Consider the following 13,171-nt stretch of genomic DNA (forward strand, 5'->3'; position numbering starts at 1 on the left):
AAGATTATTTTGATAAGTCTTGAGGTAACATACATAATATTGCTAATTTAAAGGTAATGTTCAGTAGCTATCAACTTAACCTCTATGTTTTGCTTATTTTTTGCAGAGGAGTCTTTGGGATACGATTAATAAGAAGAAAATGTCAGCCTCTTCAAGTAATAAGAGGATTTCCTGTATTCAAAATGTTAACAAAACATTTTGTGTTTCACAAAAAGTTGACAGAGTGAGGAACCCATTACAAGCTTGTGAAAATTTGGCTATGAATGAAAGCTGTTCTCCAACAGAAAACAACTCTTTAATCCTTGAAGAAAATAAAATACCGATATCACCTATTAGTCCCATTTTCAAGGAATGCCATGGTGAGACTTCCTTGCCTCTTTCTGTACGTCGATCTACAACATACACATCTCTTCATGCATGTGAAAACGGGGAACTGTTGAAAGCAGAAGGTGCCAGCATTTTGGAAGATTTTAATTTTAGTGAGAAAGTTGTAAATGAAACTTCCTTTAACTCCACAAATAATATTAATGGCCAAACTGAAGAGAATAGTAAACTTATTCTTACCCCAACCTGTTTTTCCACTTTGAACATTACACAAAGCCAAGGAAATTTTCTAAGCCCAGATTCCTTTGTAAAAAACAGCCATGAAGCTAATAATGAACTAAAGGTAGTGACATGTCTTTCATCAGATACGTTTATGAAAGATAATTCAAGTCCTGTGCATTTGGAATCAAAAACTGTACATGAAAATTACCGGACAATCTTAAGTCCTGATTCTTTCATAAATGATAATTATGGACTAAATCAGGATCTAGAATCAGAGTCAATTAATCCAATTCTATCCCCAAATCAATTTGTAAAAGATAATATGGCATATATATGTATATCCCAGCAAACATGTAGATTATCACCATCATCAAATAAAAATTCTCAGTTCTCACAGTCTCAAGATCAGAGAACAAATGGAGTTTTACCTCGTATTCCTGAATGTCGGGGTTCAGAATCTCCCAAAGCTATTTTTGAAGACCCCAAAGCTTTAGAAATGAAGTCAAATTGTTATAGTTCTACAACAGATCAACCTAAATTTTCTACAATTCAAGATATTCCTAGTTACAGCCATGATAAACTTACAAGACGCCCTATACTTTCTGCTACTGTTACTAAAAGGAAACCCACCTGTACCAGAGAAAACCAAAAGGAGACTAATAAACCAAAGGCAAAAAGAGGTCTCAACAGTGTAGCAGGCGAATTTGAAAAAGTAACAGATAATCGAAAAGAGAAAGATAGTTTTCAATCTTGTCTTCCAGTTATAGATCCAGTATTCAATAAATCTAAGAGTTATAAAAATGTAATAACTCCTCCCTCAAAGACCACTTTAGTTGCCCGTAAAAGAAAGAGTGAGGGAACCAGCAACGATGCAAATGTTAGAATTACAGTTACAGAACATACAGAGGTACAAGAAATCAAAAGAATCCATTTTTCTCCTGTGGAATCTAAAACGTCAACTGTTAAAAAAACAAAAAAAGTGATAATACCCATCTCAAAACACATGAACAGAGAGAAATTAAACCTGAAGAAGAAAACTGGTGAGTCTCATTTATAAAATCTTTAATGAAAGTATGCCTATAGGTTGCATATTTGCTGTTTCTTTTGTTTTAGTAAATTTTCTATCGATTAGCTTGAATTAAGTTGCACTTTTCATTTACCAGTTTGCTTAGTAGAAGATGGGGGCGAATTCTAAAATAGTTTTGATCTTGTTCTTATTGAAACTTTGATATTTTGTGCATTATCTTTCTGCATTAATTTCAATTTTTAAAAATGCATTAAAATACTTATCTTGATTACAGAGTTATTTGGCACCCTCTCAAGTTTTATACCCAGGGGAAGTACTTTACTTGCCTCACCTTAGTCCAGGCCCTGACTGGAGGATCCAGTGATGTGCCTGGCCCCCCTCATACCATCTGAAAAAATGCAGAAGAGGCCTTTGCATACCCTCTGCACCTCCTGGCATTATTCTCCCTCAGCCTTTACTTGACCATTAATTAGGAATTAAGATAGGGCCCCAGAGCTCTGGATTCCTCCAGGAAAAACATCATTGTTCCTTCCCCACTACTCACAGCCTTACCATCAAGGCTGCCTCAAAAACAGGACTAATTCCATCATGCCCCTTTAACCCAAATTACCTCATGACAGTCAAGATCAAGGCAGGCACACTACTTATTTAGCAGGTAATTTGAAAGAATCCTAGAACTCCCAGGAAGTATCACTCATCTCCTTTCTCTCATTTATTATCTCATTTCTCTTTGAATATCTCCTAATTTGAACCATTTTCTCTATCTCTCCAGCCCTTTAAAGTGTCTGTGCTCTCTGAACTCATGGTCCTTCATTAGCACTGTCTTTTATAAACATTCCCTCATTCTGTTACCTTGCTGAAACCTGGCTGTCCCCTGAAAACCCCGTTTTCATTGCAGCGCTCCAAGTTGTGTCCGTTTTCCTTCCTATTCCTTTGACCTTGGGCCTCTTGATGGGGTAGTGGTCCACCTTCCTTCTCACATCTACTTCTAGACTATTTTTTCTTCTTTTTCCTTGAAAACAAATGAAAAGAAAGCAAACAGCAATAGAATAGCTTGAAGTTCATTTTTCATTCTCTTCCACCTATATTCCTCCTTGTTATAATGAAAGATTACTCTCAAGATTTTTACACTGGGCTCATTTGGCTTCTCCAAAACTACCATCATTATTTTTTATCATTTCAAAATCCTTGTAGGATCTTTCCAATACCCTGGCCTTTTAGTTCAACATACTTCATCCTAAAAACATCTCCGTCTCTAATCACCATCTCTATGATTTTAGCATTTTCTCTTGAAACCCAACTCCAACATTTTTTCTCCCCTTCCTACACATACAGTTCTTTAATCCATCATGATTTCAGCAGTCCTCACTCTGACATGTCCTTACTTTCCTACTTATACAGCTTGGACTCCGTGACTCATCATAATCATTCCATTCATCTCTCTTCCACTCATTATATTTGTCTAGCAAATTCCAATCTCAATCAAACTCTACCTGCGCTGTGCCTGAATCTTGCTGGTTGGTCTTTAAATTAATGACCACAAATCTCAAATAAGCCCTTAACTCTGTTTGGCTATTTTTGGATTTATTGACTTTAATCACTTTGCTACAGACTGTCTCATCCCTCCCTTCTTTCCTCCTGAAACCTCTAACACTTTTGTTTCCTCCTCTCCCATGATTGAGAATAGTGGGTAACATTTACTGAGCATGTCTTCTGTCAGACCCAGTTGTAAGTGTTTTACTCTTACCTCCCTTTTTTTTTTGTTTTTTTAAGATTTTATTTATTTAGTTGACAGAGACAGCCAGCGAGAGAGGGAACACAAGCAGGGGGAGCAGGAGAGGAAGAAGCAGGCTCATAGCAGAGGAGCCCGATGTGGGTCTCGATCCCATAACGCCAGGATCACACCCTGAGCCGAAGGCAGACGCTTAACGACTGCGCCACCCAGGCGCCCCTACTCTTACCTCCTTTAATACTTGTAACAGTTACACAAAATAATTGTTATCAATACATTTTCAAAATAAGGAAACCATGGGGCGCCTGGGTGGCACAGCGGTTAAGCGTCTGCCTTCGGCTCAGGGCGTGGTCCCGGCGTTATGGGATCGAGCCCCACATCAGGCTCCTCCGCTATGAGCCTGCTTCTTCCTCTCCCACTCCCCCTGCTTGTGTTCCCTCTCTCGCTGGCTGTCTCTCTCTCTGTCGAATAAATAAATAAAATCTTTAAAGAAAAAAAAACAAAAAAACAAAATAAGGAAACCAGTGCATCCAGAAGTTGAATAATTTGCCTAAGATCGCAGAGGTAGTAAATGATAAAGCTAGGGTTCTACCCCAGGCAGTTAGGCTCCAGAGATAGTCCTCTGAACCTTGTCTAAGCTGATGATCTGCTTCCTACTTCATTGAGTCAGTAGAAGTATTGAAGAAAACCTTAACACACTCGACATTTACCACCCTCACTTGTGTTTCATCCACTACTTTCTTCCCACCTACTAAAGCATGAAGTGTCTGTGCACTCAATGTGGCTGAGCTCTTCACTGTACGACAGATCCTGTGACCTTCTACCCAAGGATGTTGCTTTAGCGATTGTCTTCTCTCTCCCATATCTTCGATTTTTTACTCCCTACTGAGTCATTTCTGATACAAATATGCTGTTATTCCATCTCTTAACAAAAACTTATTAATACCATTTGTCCCTCCTTCAGCCGCTGCTCCATTTTCTGCTTTCTTTTGAGCTAGGGTCCTTAAAAGAAACCAAGTATTCACTTTGTCATTGTTCACTGGGATATGTATACTTTTATGTGTAAACATGATACTTGAATTAAAAGGTACTTTTTTAATGTAAAAAACTCATTTCGAAAGTCGCTTGAATTAGCTGTTTCTACTTTGTCTCTTATTTTTTGAACCCATTTCAATCAGGTTTTGACTACTTTACTGAAACTTTTCTTGTCGAGGTTATTAATACCTCCACACTATTAAATCTGATAAATACATATGAATCTTCATCTTGAACTAGGAGCAAACTGTTTGATACTTTGAACCTCTGTCTTCTTGGAACACTTGATTCTGCCATCCCCACTTTCTCCTGGTTCTTTTCCTACTTTACTGGTTCCTTCTCAGTTTTCCTTGTGGAGTGCTCTTTAGCACCCCAACCTCTAAATCTTGGACTCAGTGAAGGCTTAGTCACTGACCCTTTTTCATACTTTTTTTTTTTAAGTTTTTATTTATTTATTGTCAGAGAGCACAAGCAGGAGGAGCAGCAGGCAGAGGGAGAAGTAGGCTCCCTGCTAAGCAAGGAGACCGATGGGGGATTCAGTTTCAGGGCCCTGGGATCATGACCTGAGCTAAAGGCAACTGCTTAACCGACTGAGCCACCCAGGCATCCCCCTTTTTCATATTCATACTCTTACTCATTCCTTAGTGATCTCATTCCATCTTATATTTTCAATGCTATCCATACATGAAGGCCTCCCAATTTTATATCTTTAGGATGGACCTCTAATTTATAGACTTATTTATCCAACATATAACTTTTCTGCTTCACTGTCTAGTGAACATCTTTATTTAATTTGTCCAAAGCCAAACCTTTGCTATCCCCTCTCCCATGATACACCTACCTGGCATTTTACTCCTGTCACAATACACCTGTTGGGACCTCTCATCTCAGGCCCAAACCTTGTAAATGTCCTTAAGTGTATTTCTCTCCAACCTTTTCTTTATAAATTCAGTCTGTCTGGTTCCAAAATTCAATCCATTGACAAATCCTATCTTCTCTTTCTTCTAAATACAGTATCTGATCACTTCTTATCATTTCCATTGGCTCCTGATTTAGTCCGTGTCATTGCAGAGCCTACTAATAGATCTTGCTTTCATCTTTGGTTTCTCTATAGTCTGTTTTCCACATAGTAACCAGGGTAATACTTTAAAAATTAGTTGGATTCTGACGTTCTCCAGTTCTGTACCCTCAAATGGCTTCCCATTTCACTGAAAGCCAAAGTTTTTACAATGATGTACAAGGCCCTATAAAATCTGTATTACCACCCATCTCCTTCCCCCCCCACTCTTCTCTCTCTCTCTCCCCCTTGCTCACTCTGCTCCTACCACCCTGGCTTCTTTGTTATCCTTGAATCTTCAAACATGCTCTGTCCTCGGGGTATTTCAGGTTTATTGTCCCATCTATATAGAATGACTTCCTTCTCCAGCTCCCTCCTCTCAGACTCAAAAAGGCCAATAACTTGCCCAAGGTCACAGAAACTACAAAAGTAGAGAAGTAGAGTTATAATTTAAACTCGAGTCTCTCTTACTACAAAATAAATGTTCTTTCTACCATATTTTGCTATACTGTTATGGTTTAAGAGAAAGAACAGGTAAATGTAAAGGTTTTACTTTGGGCATCGACCAAAGATGATAGTGATTGGGATCCATTGGCCTCAAATTTCTGATGTGCCAAGATAGATGGAGGCAAAGAGTGGTATCCAATATCTGGCTTTCCCACTCCCTTGCTCAGGAACCTCAGTGACTCTCTGCTGTTATCAGATCATTTCCAGGCTTGTTATTCTGCCGATTAAGGTCGTTTGACCTCCCTGTTGCCAGTCTGCTAACTTACATTCCACAACATTCTTTGCCATGCTAGTCTTGTCATTCCATCCATTTATCTTCCTTTTTTTTTTTTTTTTTTTTTGCTGTTGTTAACCTCATACATATTTACACAACTTTTTTTTCTTGTGATGAGGACTTTTAAGATTTACTTTCTTAGCAACTTTCAAATAGGCAATACAGTATTATTAACTAATCACCATGCTGTATATTACATCCCCATGACTTATTTATTTTATAACTGGAAGTTTATACTTTTGACCCTCCTCACTCCTACTACTCCCCTCCTTAGGCAATCACAAATCTGTTCTCTGTATCTATGAACTTGGCTTTTGTTTTTGTTTTAGATTTCACATGCAAGTGAGATCATATGGTATTTGTCTTTCTCTGTCTGACTTACACTTAGGATAATGCCCTCAAGCTCTTTCCATGTTGTCACAAGTGGCAAGATTTCATCCATTTTTATAGCTGAATAATATTCCATATATATATAGCATTTTCTTTATCCATTCACCCATTGAAGGGACTCTTGGGTTGTTTCCATATCTTGGTTGTTGTAAGTGATACTGCAGTGAACATGGGAGCGCATGTCTCTTTTTGAGTTAGTGTTTCTGTTTTCTTCATAAAAATATCCTGAAGTGGAATTGCTGGTATGGTAGCTCTAGTTTTAATTTTTTGAGGAACCTCCATACTCTTTTCCATTGGCTGTACCAATTTACATTCCTTCCAACAGTGCACCAGGGTTCCCTTTTCTCCTCATCCTTGTCAACACTATTATTTCTTGTCTTTTTGATTATAAACATTCTAACAGATGTGAGATGATAGCTCATTGTGGTTTTGATTTGCATGTCCTTGATGATGAGTGATGTTGAACATCTTTTCATGTGTCTGGTGGCCATCTGTACGTCTTCTTTGGGGACATGTCTATTCAGATCTTTTGCTCGTTTTTTTATTTGAATTATTTGGGGGACTTTTTTGCTCTTGAGTTGTTTGAGTTCTTTTTCTATTTTTTGGATATTAACCCCCTATCAGAGTTTTCTCCCATTCAGTATTTTACCTTTGATTTGGCTGATGATTTTCTTTGCTGTGCTGAAGTTTGTAGTTTGATGTAGTCTCACTTGTTTCTTTTTGCTTTTGTTGCCTTTGCTTTTGGTGTCAGATCCAAAACTCATCACCAAGTCAAGGAGCTTACCACCTGTTTTTTTTTCCTAAGAGTTTTATGGTTTCTGGTCTCACATTCAAGTCTTTAGTCCATTTTGAGTTGATTTTTGTGCATAATATAACATAGTAGTAGAGTTTCATTCTTTTGCATGTGGCTGTTCAGTTTTCCCAATACCATTTATTGAAGAGACTGTATAATGTATATTCTTCCCTCCTTTGAATGTAAATCAGTGGACCATGTATGTGTGGATTTATTTCTGGGCTCTCTATTCTACTCCACTGATCTGTGTGCCTGTTTTTATGTCAATACCATACTGTTTTGTTTACTGTAGCTTTGTAATGTAGTTTGAAATCAGGGTGTGTGATGCCTCTAGCTTTGTTCTTCTTTCTCAAGATTGCTTTGGCTATTTGAGGGCTTTTGTGGTTCCACAGAAATCTTAAGACTATTTGTTCTATTCCTGTGAAAAATACCATAGGAAATGTGATAGGGATTTCATTGAATCTGTAGATTTCTTTGGGTAGTATGGACATTTTAACAACATTAATTTTTTTTTTTTTAAAGATTTTATTTATTTATTTGACAGAGATAGAGACAGCCAGGGAGAGAGGGAACACAAGCAGGGGGAGTGGGAGAGGAAGAAGCAGGCTCATAGCGGAGGAGCCTGATGTGGGGCTCGATCCCAGACCGCCGGGATCACGCCCTGAGCCGAAGGCAGACGCTCAACCGCTGTGCCACCCAGGCGCCCCTAACAACATTAATTTTTTAAATCCATGAGTCTGGAATATCTTTCCATTTATTTGTGTCTTCAGTTTCTTTCATCAATGTCTTATAGTTTTGTATATTGATTTTTGTATCCTGAATCTTTACAGAATTCATTTATTCTAACGGTTTTGTGATGGAGTCTTTAGGGGTTTCTATATATAATATTTCATCTGCAAATAGTGACAATTTTACTTCTTTCTAATGTGGATTCGTTTTCTTTCTTTTTCTTGCCCAATTGCTCTAGCATGGATTTCCAATACTGTGCTGAATAAAAGTGGCAAGAGTGGGCATCCTTGTTTTATTCCTGACCATGTATCCTCTTGTTAACTTTCTTACCTATTGTTTTCTCACTAATTCAAATCTTTCACTTATTTCAAGTACTATAGTCAACTTTTATTAACTCCCTGATGGCTTTCCCTCTAGGTATGTTCCCTAAGCATATTTGAATTCAGCATATATATAACATCTTGTATGTTAACTCTATTTCTTTGCTTGTATTTCTTATTTCCTATAGATATTATCTGACCAGATAACAAATTCTTTGAGAATAAGGAGCATACCTGTATCTGTTTTGATCTCGTACAAGGTGTACAATAAATGATGAATAATGAGTTTCTTTAAGGTGGCCACCTAGTTGGGGCTCTTTGCAAGGTTTAAAGAAAATTAGTCACATTGAGTATCTGACTTATGAGCCTATATGAGAGAGTAACACTCACTAAGAATAACCAACTCTTTCTATTCTGGCAAACCCAGGAGAGCAAAGAAAGAAGTCAATTTTCCAAGATATATTTATTCAGTATTGATAAGGTGCCTACTGTGTGCTATGCATTGTTCTAGGCTCTATGGGTACAAGGAGAAAAGGTATAATTCCTGTCTTCAAGCTGCTCTCAGTCCTCTGACTGAGCTATGCACAGGGAATCATGGAAGCACAGAAAGGGAGGCACATAATTTGGCCTTTCTGAGTGGTGAGGCACTGTGAGATGGCTCCAGGAAAGGATCCCCACAGAATAAAATGATTCCATGTAGAGGTACTAGCTTCTGTGGTGTTTCAGAATGAGGACTTTTTCCTCTTATTTTTATTTTTAAAATGTTCAGATACAAAGAAATTTATAACCTCATAAATATGTCACAATTTGACTATGTTCCTTATTTTCACAACTGGCATAGATTTGTAATCCTTCTAAATCAAAACTAAGCAAACTTTTTCTCTAAAGGTCCAGATAATTAATATTTAGGTTTCGAAGGCCAAATGATTTCTATCACAACTACTGAGCCTCCACCACTGTAGAAGGAAAAAGAGCCACAGACAATGTGTGAGTGAGTAAGTGTGGCTGTGTTCCAATACAATTTTATTTATGGACACTGAAATTTGAATTTCATGTAATTTTCATGTGTCATAAAATACAATCATTTTGATTTTTTTCCCCAAATTATTTACAGATGTAAAAACTAATCTTAGGTTATAGACCACGTAAAAATGGGCAGTGGGCTGGATTTTGCCTGTGGATCATAGTTTGCTCTCTGCCTTTTCTTAGCTCTTTCTTTATATTTAGTAGGTGTATCATCTGGTATGAAACCTGCTTTTGAGGGAGTGGACTGCTATTCTGCTATAACCTATATTAACCTGTAAACTATACCACTTTGCCGCCGTGACTTTTATTGCAGTTTCCTTTGTAGATACCACCTACTATCTCCCTCAGTCACCTGGGTTGGATACCTGGAAATCCTCTGAAGTTCTCATTCTTTACCGCTCGCTTAGCCAGTGGTTATTAAGGCTTGTAGCTTCTATTAAAATAACTCTTCTAATTTTCTCCACTGCTTCTGTTTTAATTTAAATTCTCATAATAGCTAAGTTGGGCCATAATAGCTTCCTCTTAGCTTTCTGTCTCTAGTCTTGACCCCTTTTATTCTACTGGTCACTGTTTTCTAAAATGTAAACAATGGTGTTACTTCCTAGATTTAAATCTTTCATTGGCATCAAACTGATTAATAGTGCAGGCTCTGGGGCTATACTGCCTAGCTCTGCCACTTACTAGCTTATGTGACCTTGACCAAGTAGCTTAATTGTTCTAAGCTCCAGTATCCTAATTATATAAAATACGGATAATAATAGTACACTTCTTAGAGGTTTGCCGGGATGATTATTACCTGGGGAATTCTATATTAAAAGACTGCGATAGTGCCTGAAACAAAGTATTCAAACATTAGCTGCCACTATTTTTATTAAGATTGAACTCTTTTCTACTTTTTTCAACCTCTTCTTCTATTGTTTTTCTGATAGGTATGTTTTACTCCAGCCACATTGCAGTTCTGTCAACAGGCCACATTCCTCATGCCTAACTTCCACTTTAAGAGTCAGCTCAAGTGTATTCACATTTAAGAAGGCTGTCCTACCCTTCTAAATGAAGTTAGCTCTCCCTTCTTGTTCTCATAGCTGCTTAAATGTAGTTCTCCTTTAAGTAGTGTATTATAATTTCTTTTAAATTTCTGTACTAGACCGAGAACTTCCAAGGGCTGGGACCATATCTACAATTCTGCATTCTCAGCACCTACACAGAATCTGCGATATATACATACAATAATGGTGATTGAATGTGAATCACAGCTTCTGCAGACACAAGATAAAGTATAGCTTCTGGTCTGTAACTTCCACATGTAGGTTTTATTGACCACCAAGTTCATAGTATACCAGGCACATAGTAGTTATTAAGTATTTGCTAAATGATTGTGATATTGAAGAACCCAAATTTAACTTTAGGACAGTTTATTCATGGAATTTATTTCATTTTTGATGCTATTATTCTGCTTTCTAATTTGTTTTAGATTCATTGGTATACAGAACTCCTAATTCTAAAACAAGCAAAAGGACAAAACCCATTGTTGCTGTGGCACAGTCTACTTTGACCTTCATAAAACCATTAAAAACAGGTAAGTGTTCATTATTTTTATTATTTTTTTTTTATTTTTTTATTTTTATTTTTATTTTTTTTTTATTTCTTCAAGAATTTTACTTAGTCGAAATGGTATACACGAAGAGGCAATGTAGATTCACTGTCAGTCTAATGAGGCTAAATAAAGTTTCCAAGGAATTTTGAATCAGTAATTTTTCTTTTTTCTTTTTTTTTTTTTTTTATTAATAATGATTTTTTATTATATTATGTTAGTCACCATACAGTACATCCCCGGTTTTCGATGTAAGGCTCGATGATTCATTAGTTGTGTATAACACCCAGTGCACCATGCAATACGTGCCCTCCTCACTACCCATCACCAGTCCATCCCATTCCCCCACCCCCCTCCCCTCTGAAGCCCTCAGTTTGTTTCTCATAGTCCATAGTCTCTCATGTTTCATTCCCCCTTCTGATTACCCCCCCTTTCTTTATCCCTTTCTTCCCCTACTGATCATTCTAGTTCTTATGTTCCATAGATGAGAGAAATCATATGATAGTTGTCTTTCTCTGCTTGACTTATTTCACTAAGCATTATCTCCTCCAGTGCCGTCCATGTTGTAGCAAATGTTGAGAACTCATTCTTTCTGATTGCTGAGTAATATTCCATTGTATATATGGACCACAACTTCTTAATCCAGTCATCTGTTGAAGGGCATCTCGGCTCCTTCCACGATTTAGCTATTGTGGACAATGCTGCTATGAACATTGGGGTGCATATGGCCCTTCTCTTTACTACGTCTGTATCGTTGGGGTAAACACCCAGTAGTGCAATGGCTGGATCATAGGGTAGCTCAATTTTTAACTTTTTAAGGGACCTCCACACGGTTTTCCAGAGTGGCTGTCCCAACTTGCATTCCCACCAACAATGTAGGAGGGATCCCCTTTCTCCACATCCTCTCCAACAATTGTTGTTTCTTGCCTTGTCTATTTTTGCCATTCTAACTGGCGTAAGGTGGTATCTCAGTGTGGTTTTGATTTGAATTTCCTTGATGGCTAATGATTTTGAACATTTTTTCATGTGTCTGTTAGCCATTTGTATGTCTTCATTGGAAAAGTGTTCATATCTTCTGCCCATTTTTTGATTTGTTTATTTGTTTCTCGTGTATTGAGTTTGAGAAGTTCTTTGTAGATCTTGGATACCAGTCCTTTATCTGTAGTGTCATTTGCAAATATATTCTCCCATTCTGTGGGCTGCCTCTTAGTTTTTCTGACTGTTTCCTTGGATGTGCAGAAACTTTTAATCTTGATGAAGTCCCATAAATTCATTTTATCTTTTGTTTCTCTTGCCTTTGGGGATGTGTCATGAAAAAGGTTGCTTTGGCTGATGTCGTAGAGGTTGCTGCCTATGTTCTCCTCTAGAATTTTGATGGATTCCTGTCTCACATCGAGGTCTTTCATCCATTTGGAGTTTATTTTTGTGTATGGTGTGAGATAGTGGTCAAGTTTCATTCTTTTGCATGTAGCTGTCCAATTATTTTTAAAGTCACTGAAAAACTGACATGGAATGAAACATTAATTGCATTTCAAGTGGAAATGAATTGATACTTTTTATTGAAGCCTTGGAGAATTATAAATATGTATATTCAAATAACAGAATATTTTCTCAGACTTCAGTGAAATTAACTCATGATGACTTAGGATTTTTAAATAACGAGGAGGTACAGTGGTACTTTTTCCCTTCAAACTTTGATTATATTTTATACCTAAACATTTTCAACTATTCTCAGCAAGTAGTAGAAAACCAAATATTGTTCAGTGTTTGAAAGGTGGTTTTGCTGGTAAAAATGGTCTTTTGCTATATATTGCATAATAATTTAAAAGAGAATTTCTTATGCAATAAACCAATTGTATTCTTAGATATTCCTAGACATCCAATGCCGTTTGCTGCAAAAAACATGTTTTATGATGAACGCTGGAAGGAAAAGCAGGAGCAGGGCTTCACTTGGTGGCTAAATTTTATATTAACTCCTGATGACTTCACTGTAAAAACAAGTATTTCTGAAGGTAAACATTAATGTTTAAATTAAATAATATTCTTGTTTTAAAAGTTCTTAACATGAATTGTCATTTTTTAATTATGCATATATATATTATAGTTAATGGTTCACTAATTCATTGACATGAATGCTAAAGATT

At 37.1% G+C, this 13,171-nt stretch overlaps 1 protein-coding gene across 3 annotated transcripts in view; it reads left to right on the plus strand.

Moving 5' to 3' along the window:
- The window catches only part of ASPM (assembly factor for spindle microtubules), a 62,489-nt gene that overhangs the window by 4,946 nt on the left and 44,372 nt on the right, over positions 1–13,171 (plus strand). For all 3 annotated transcript variants that reach the window (XM_045787741.2, XM_045787743.2, XM_045787742.2), the window contains exons 3-5: positions 107–1,586; positions 10,908–11,012; positions 12,893–13,039. In XM_045787741.2, coding sequence (XP_045643697.2) covers positions 107–1,586; positions 10,908–11,012; positions 12,893–13,039 — 1,732 coding nt within the window. The remainder of the gene's footprint in view (positions 1–106; positions 1,587–10,907; positions 11,013–12,892; positions 13,040–13,171) is intronic.

Source organism: Ursus americanus, chromosome 2 (assembly GCF_024610735.1).
Source record: "Ursus americanus isolate L20-20 chromosome 2, mUrsAme1.1.p, whole genome shotgun sequence".
NCBI lineage: Eukaryota > Metazoa > Chordata > Mammalia > Carnivora > Ursidae > Ursus > Ursus americanus.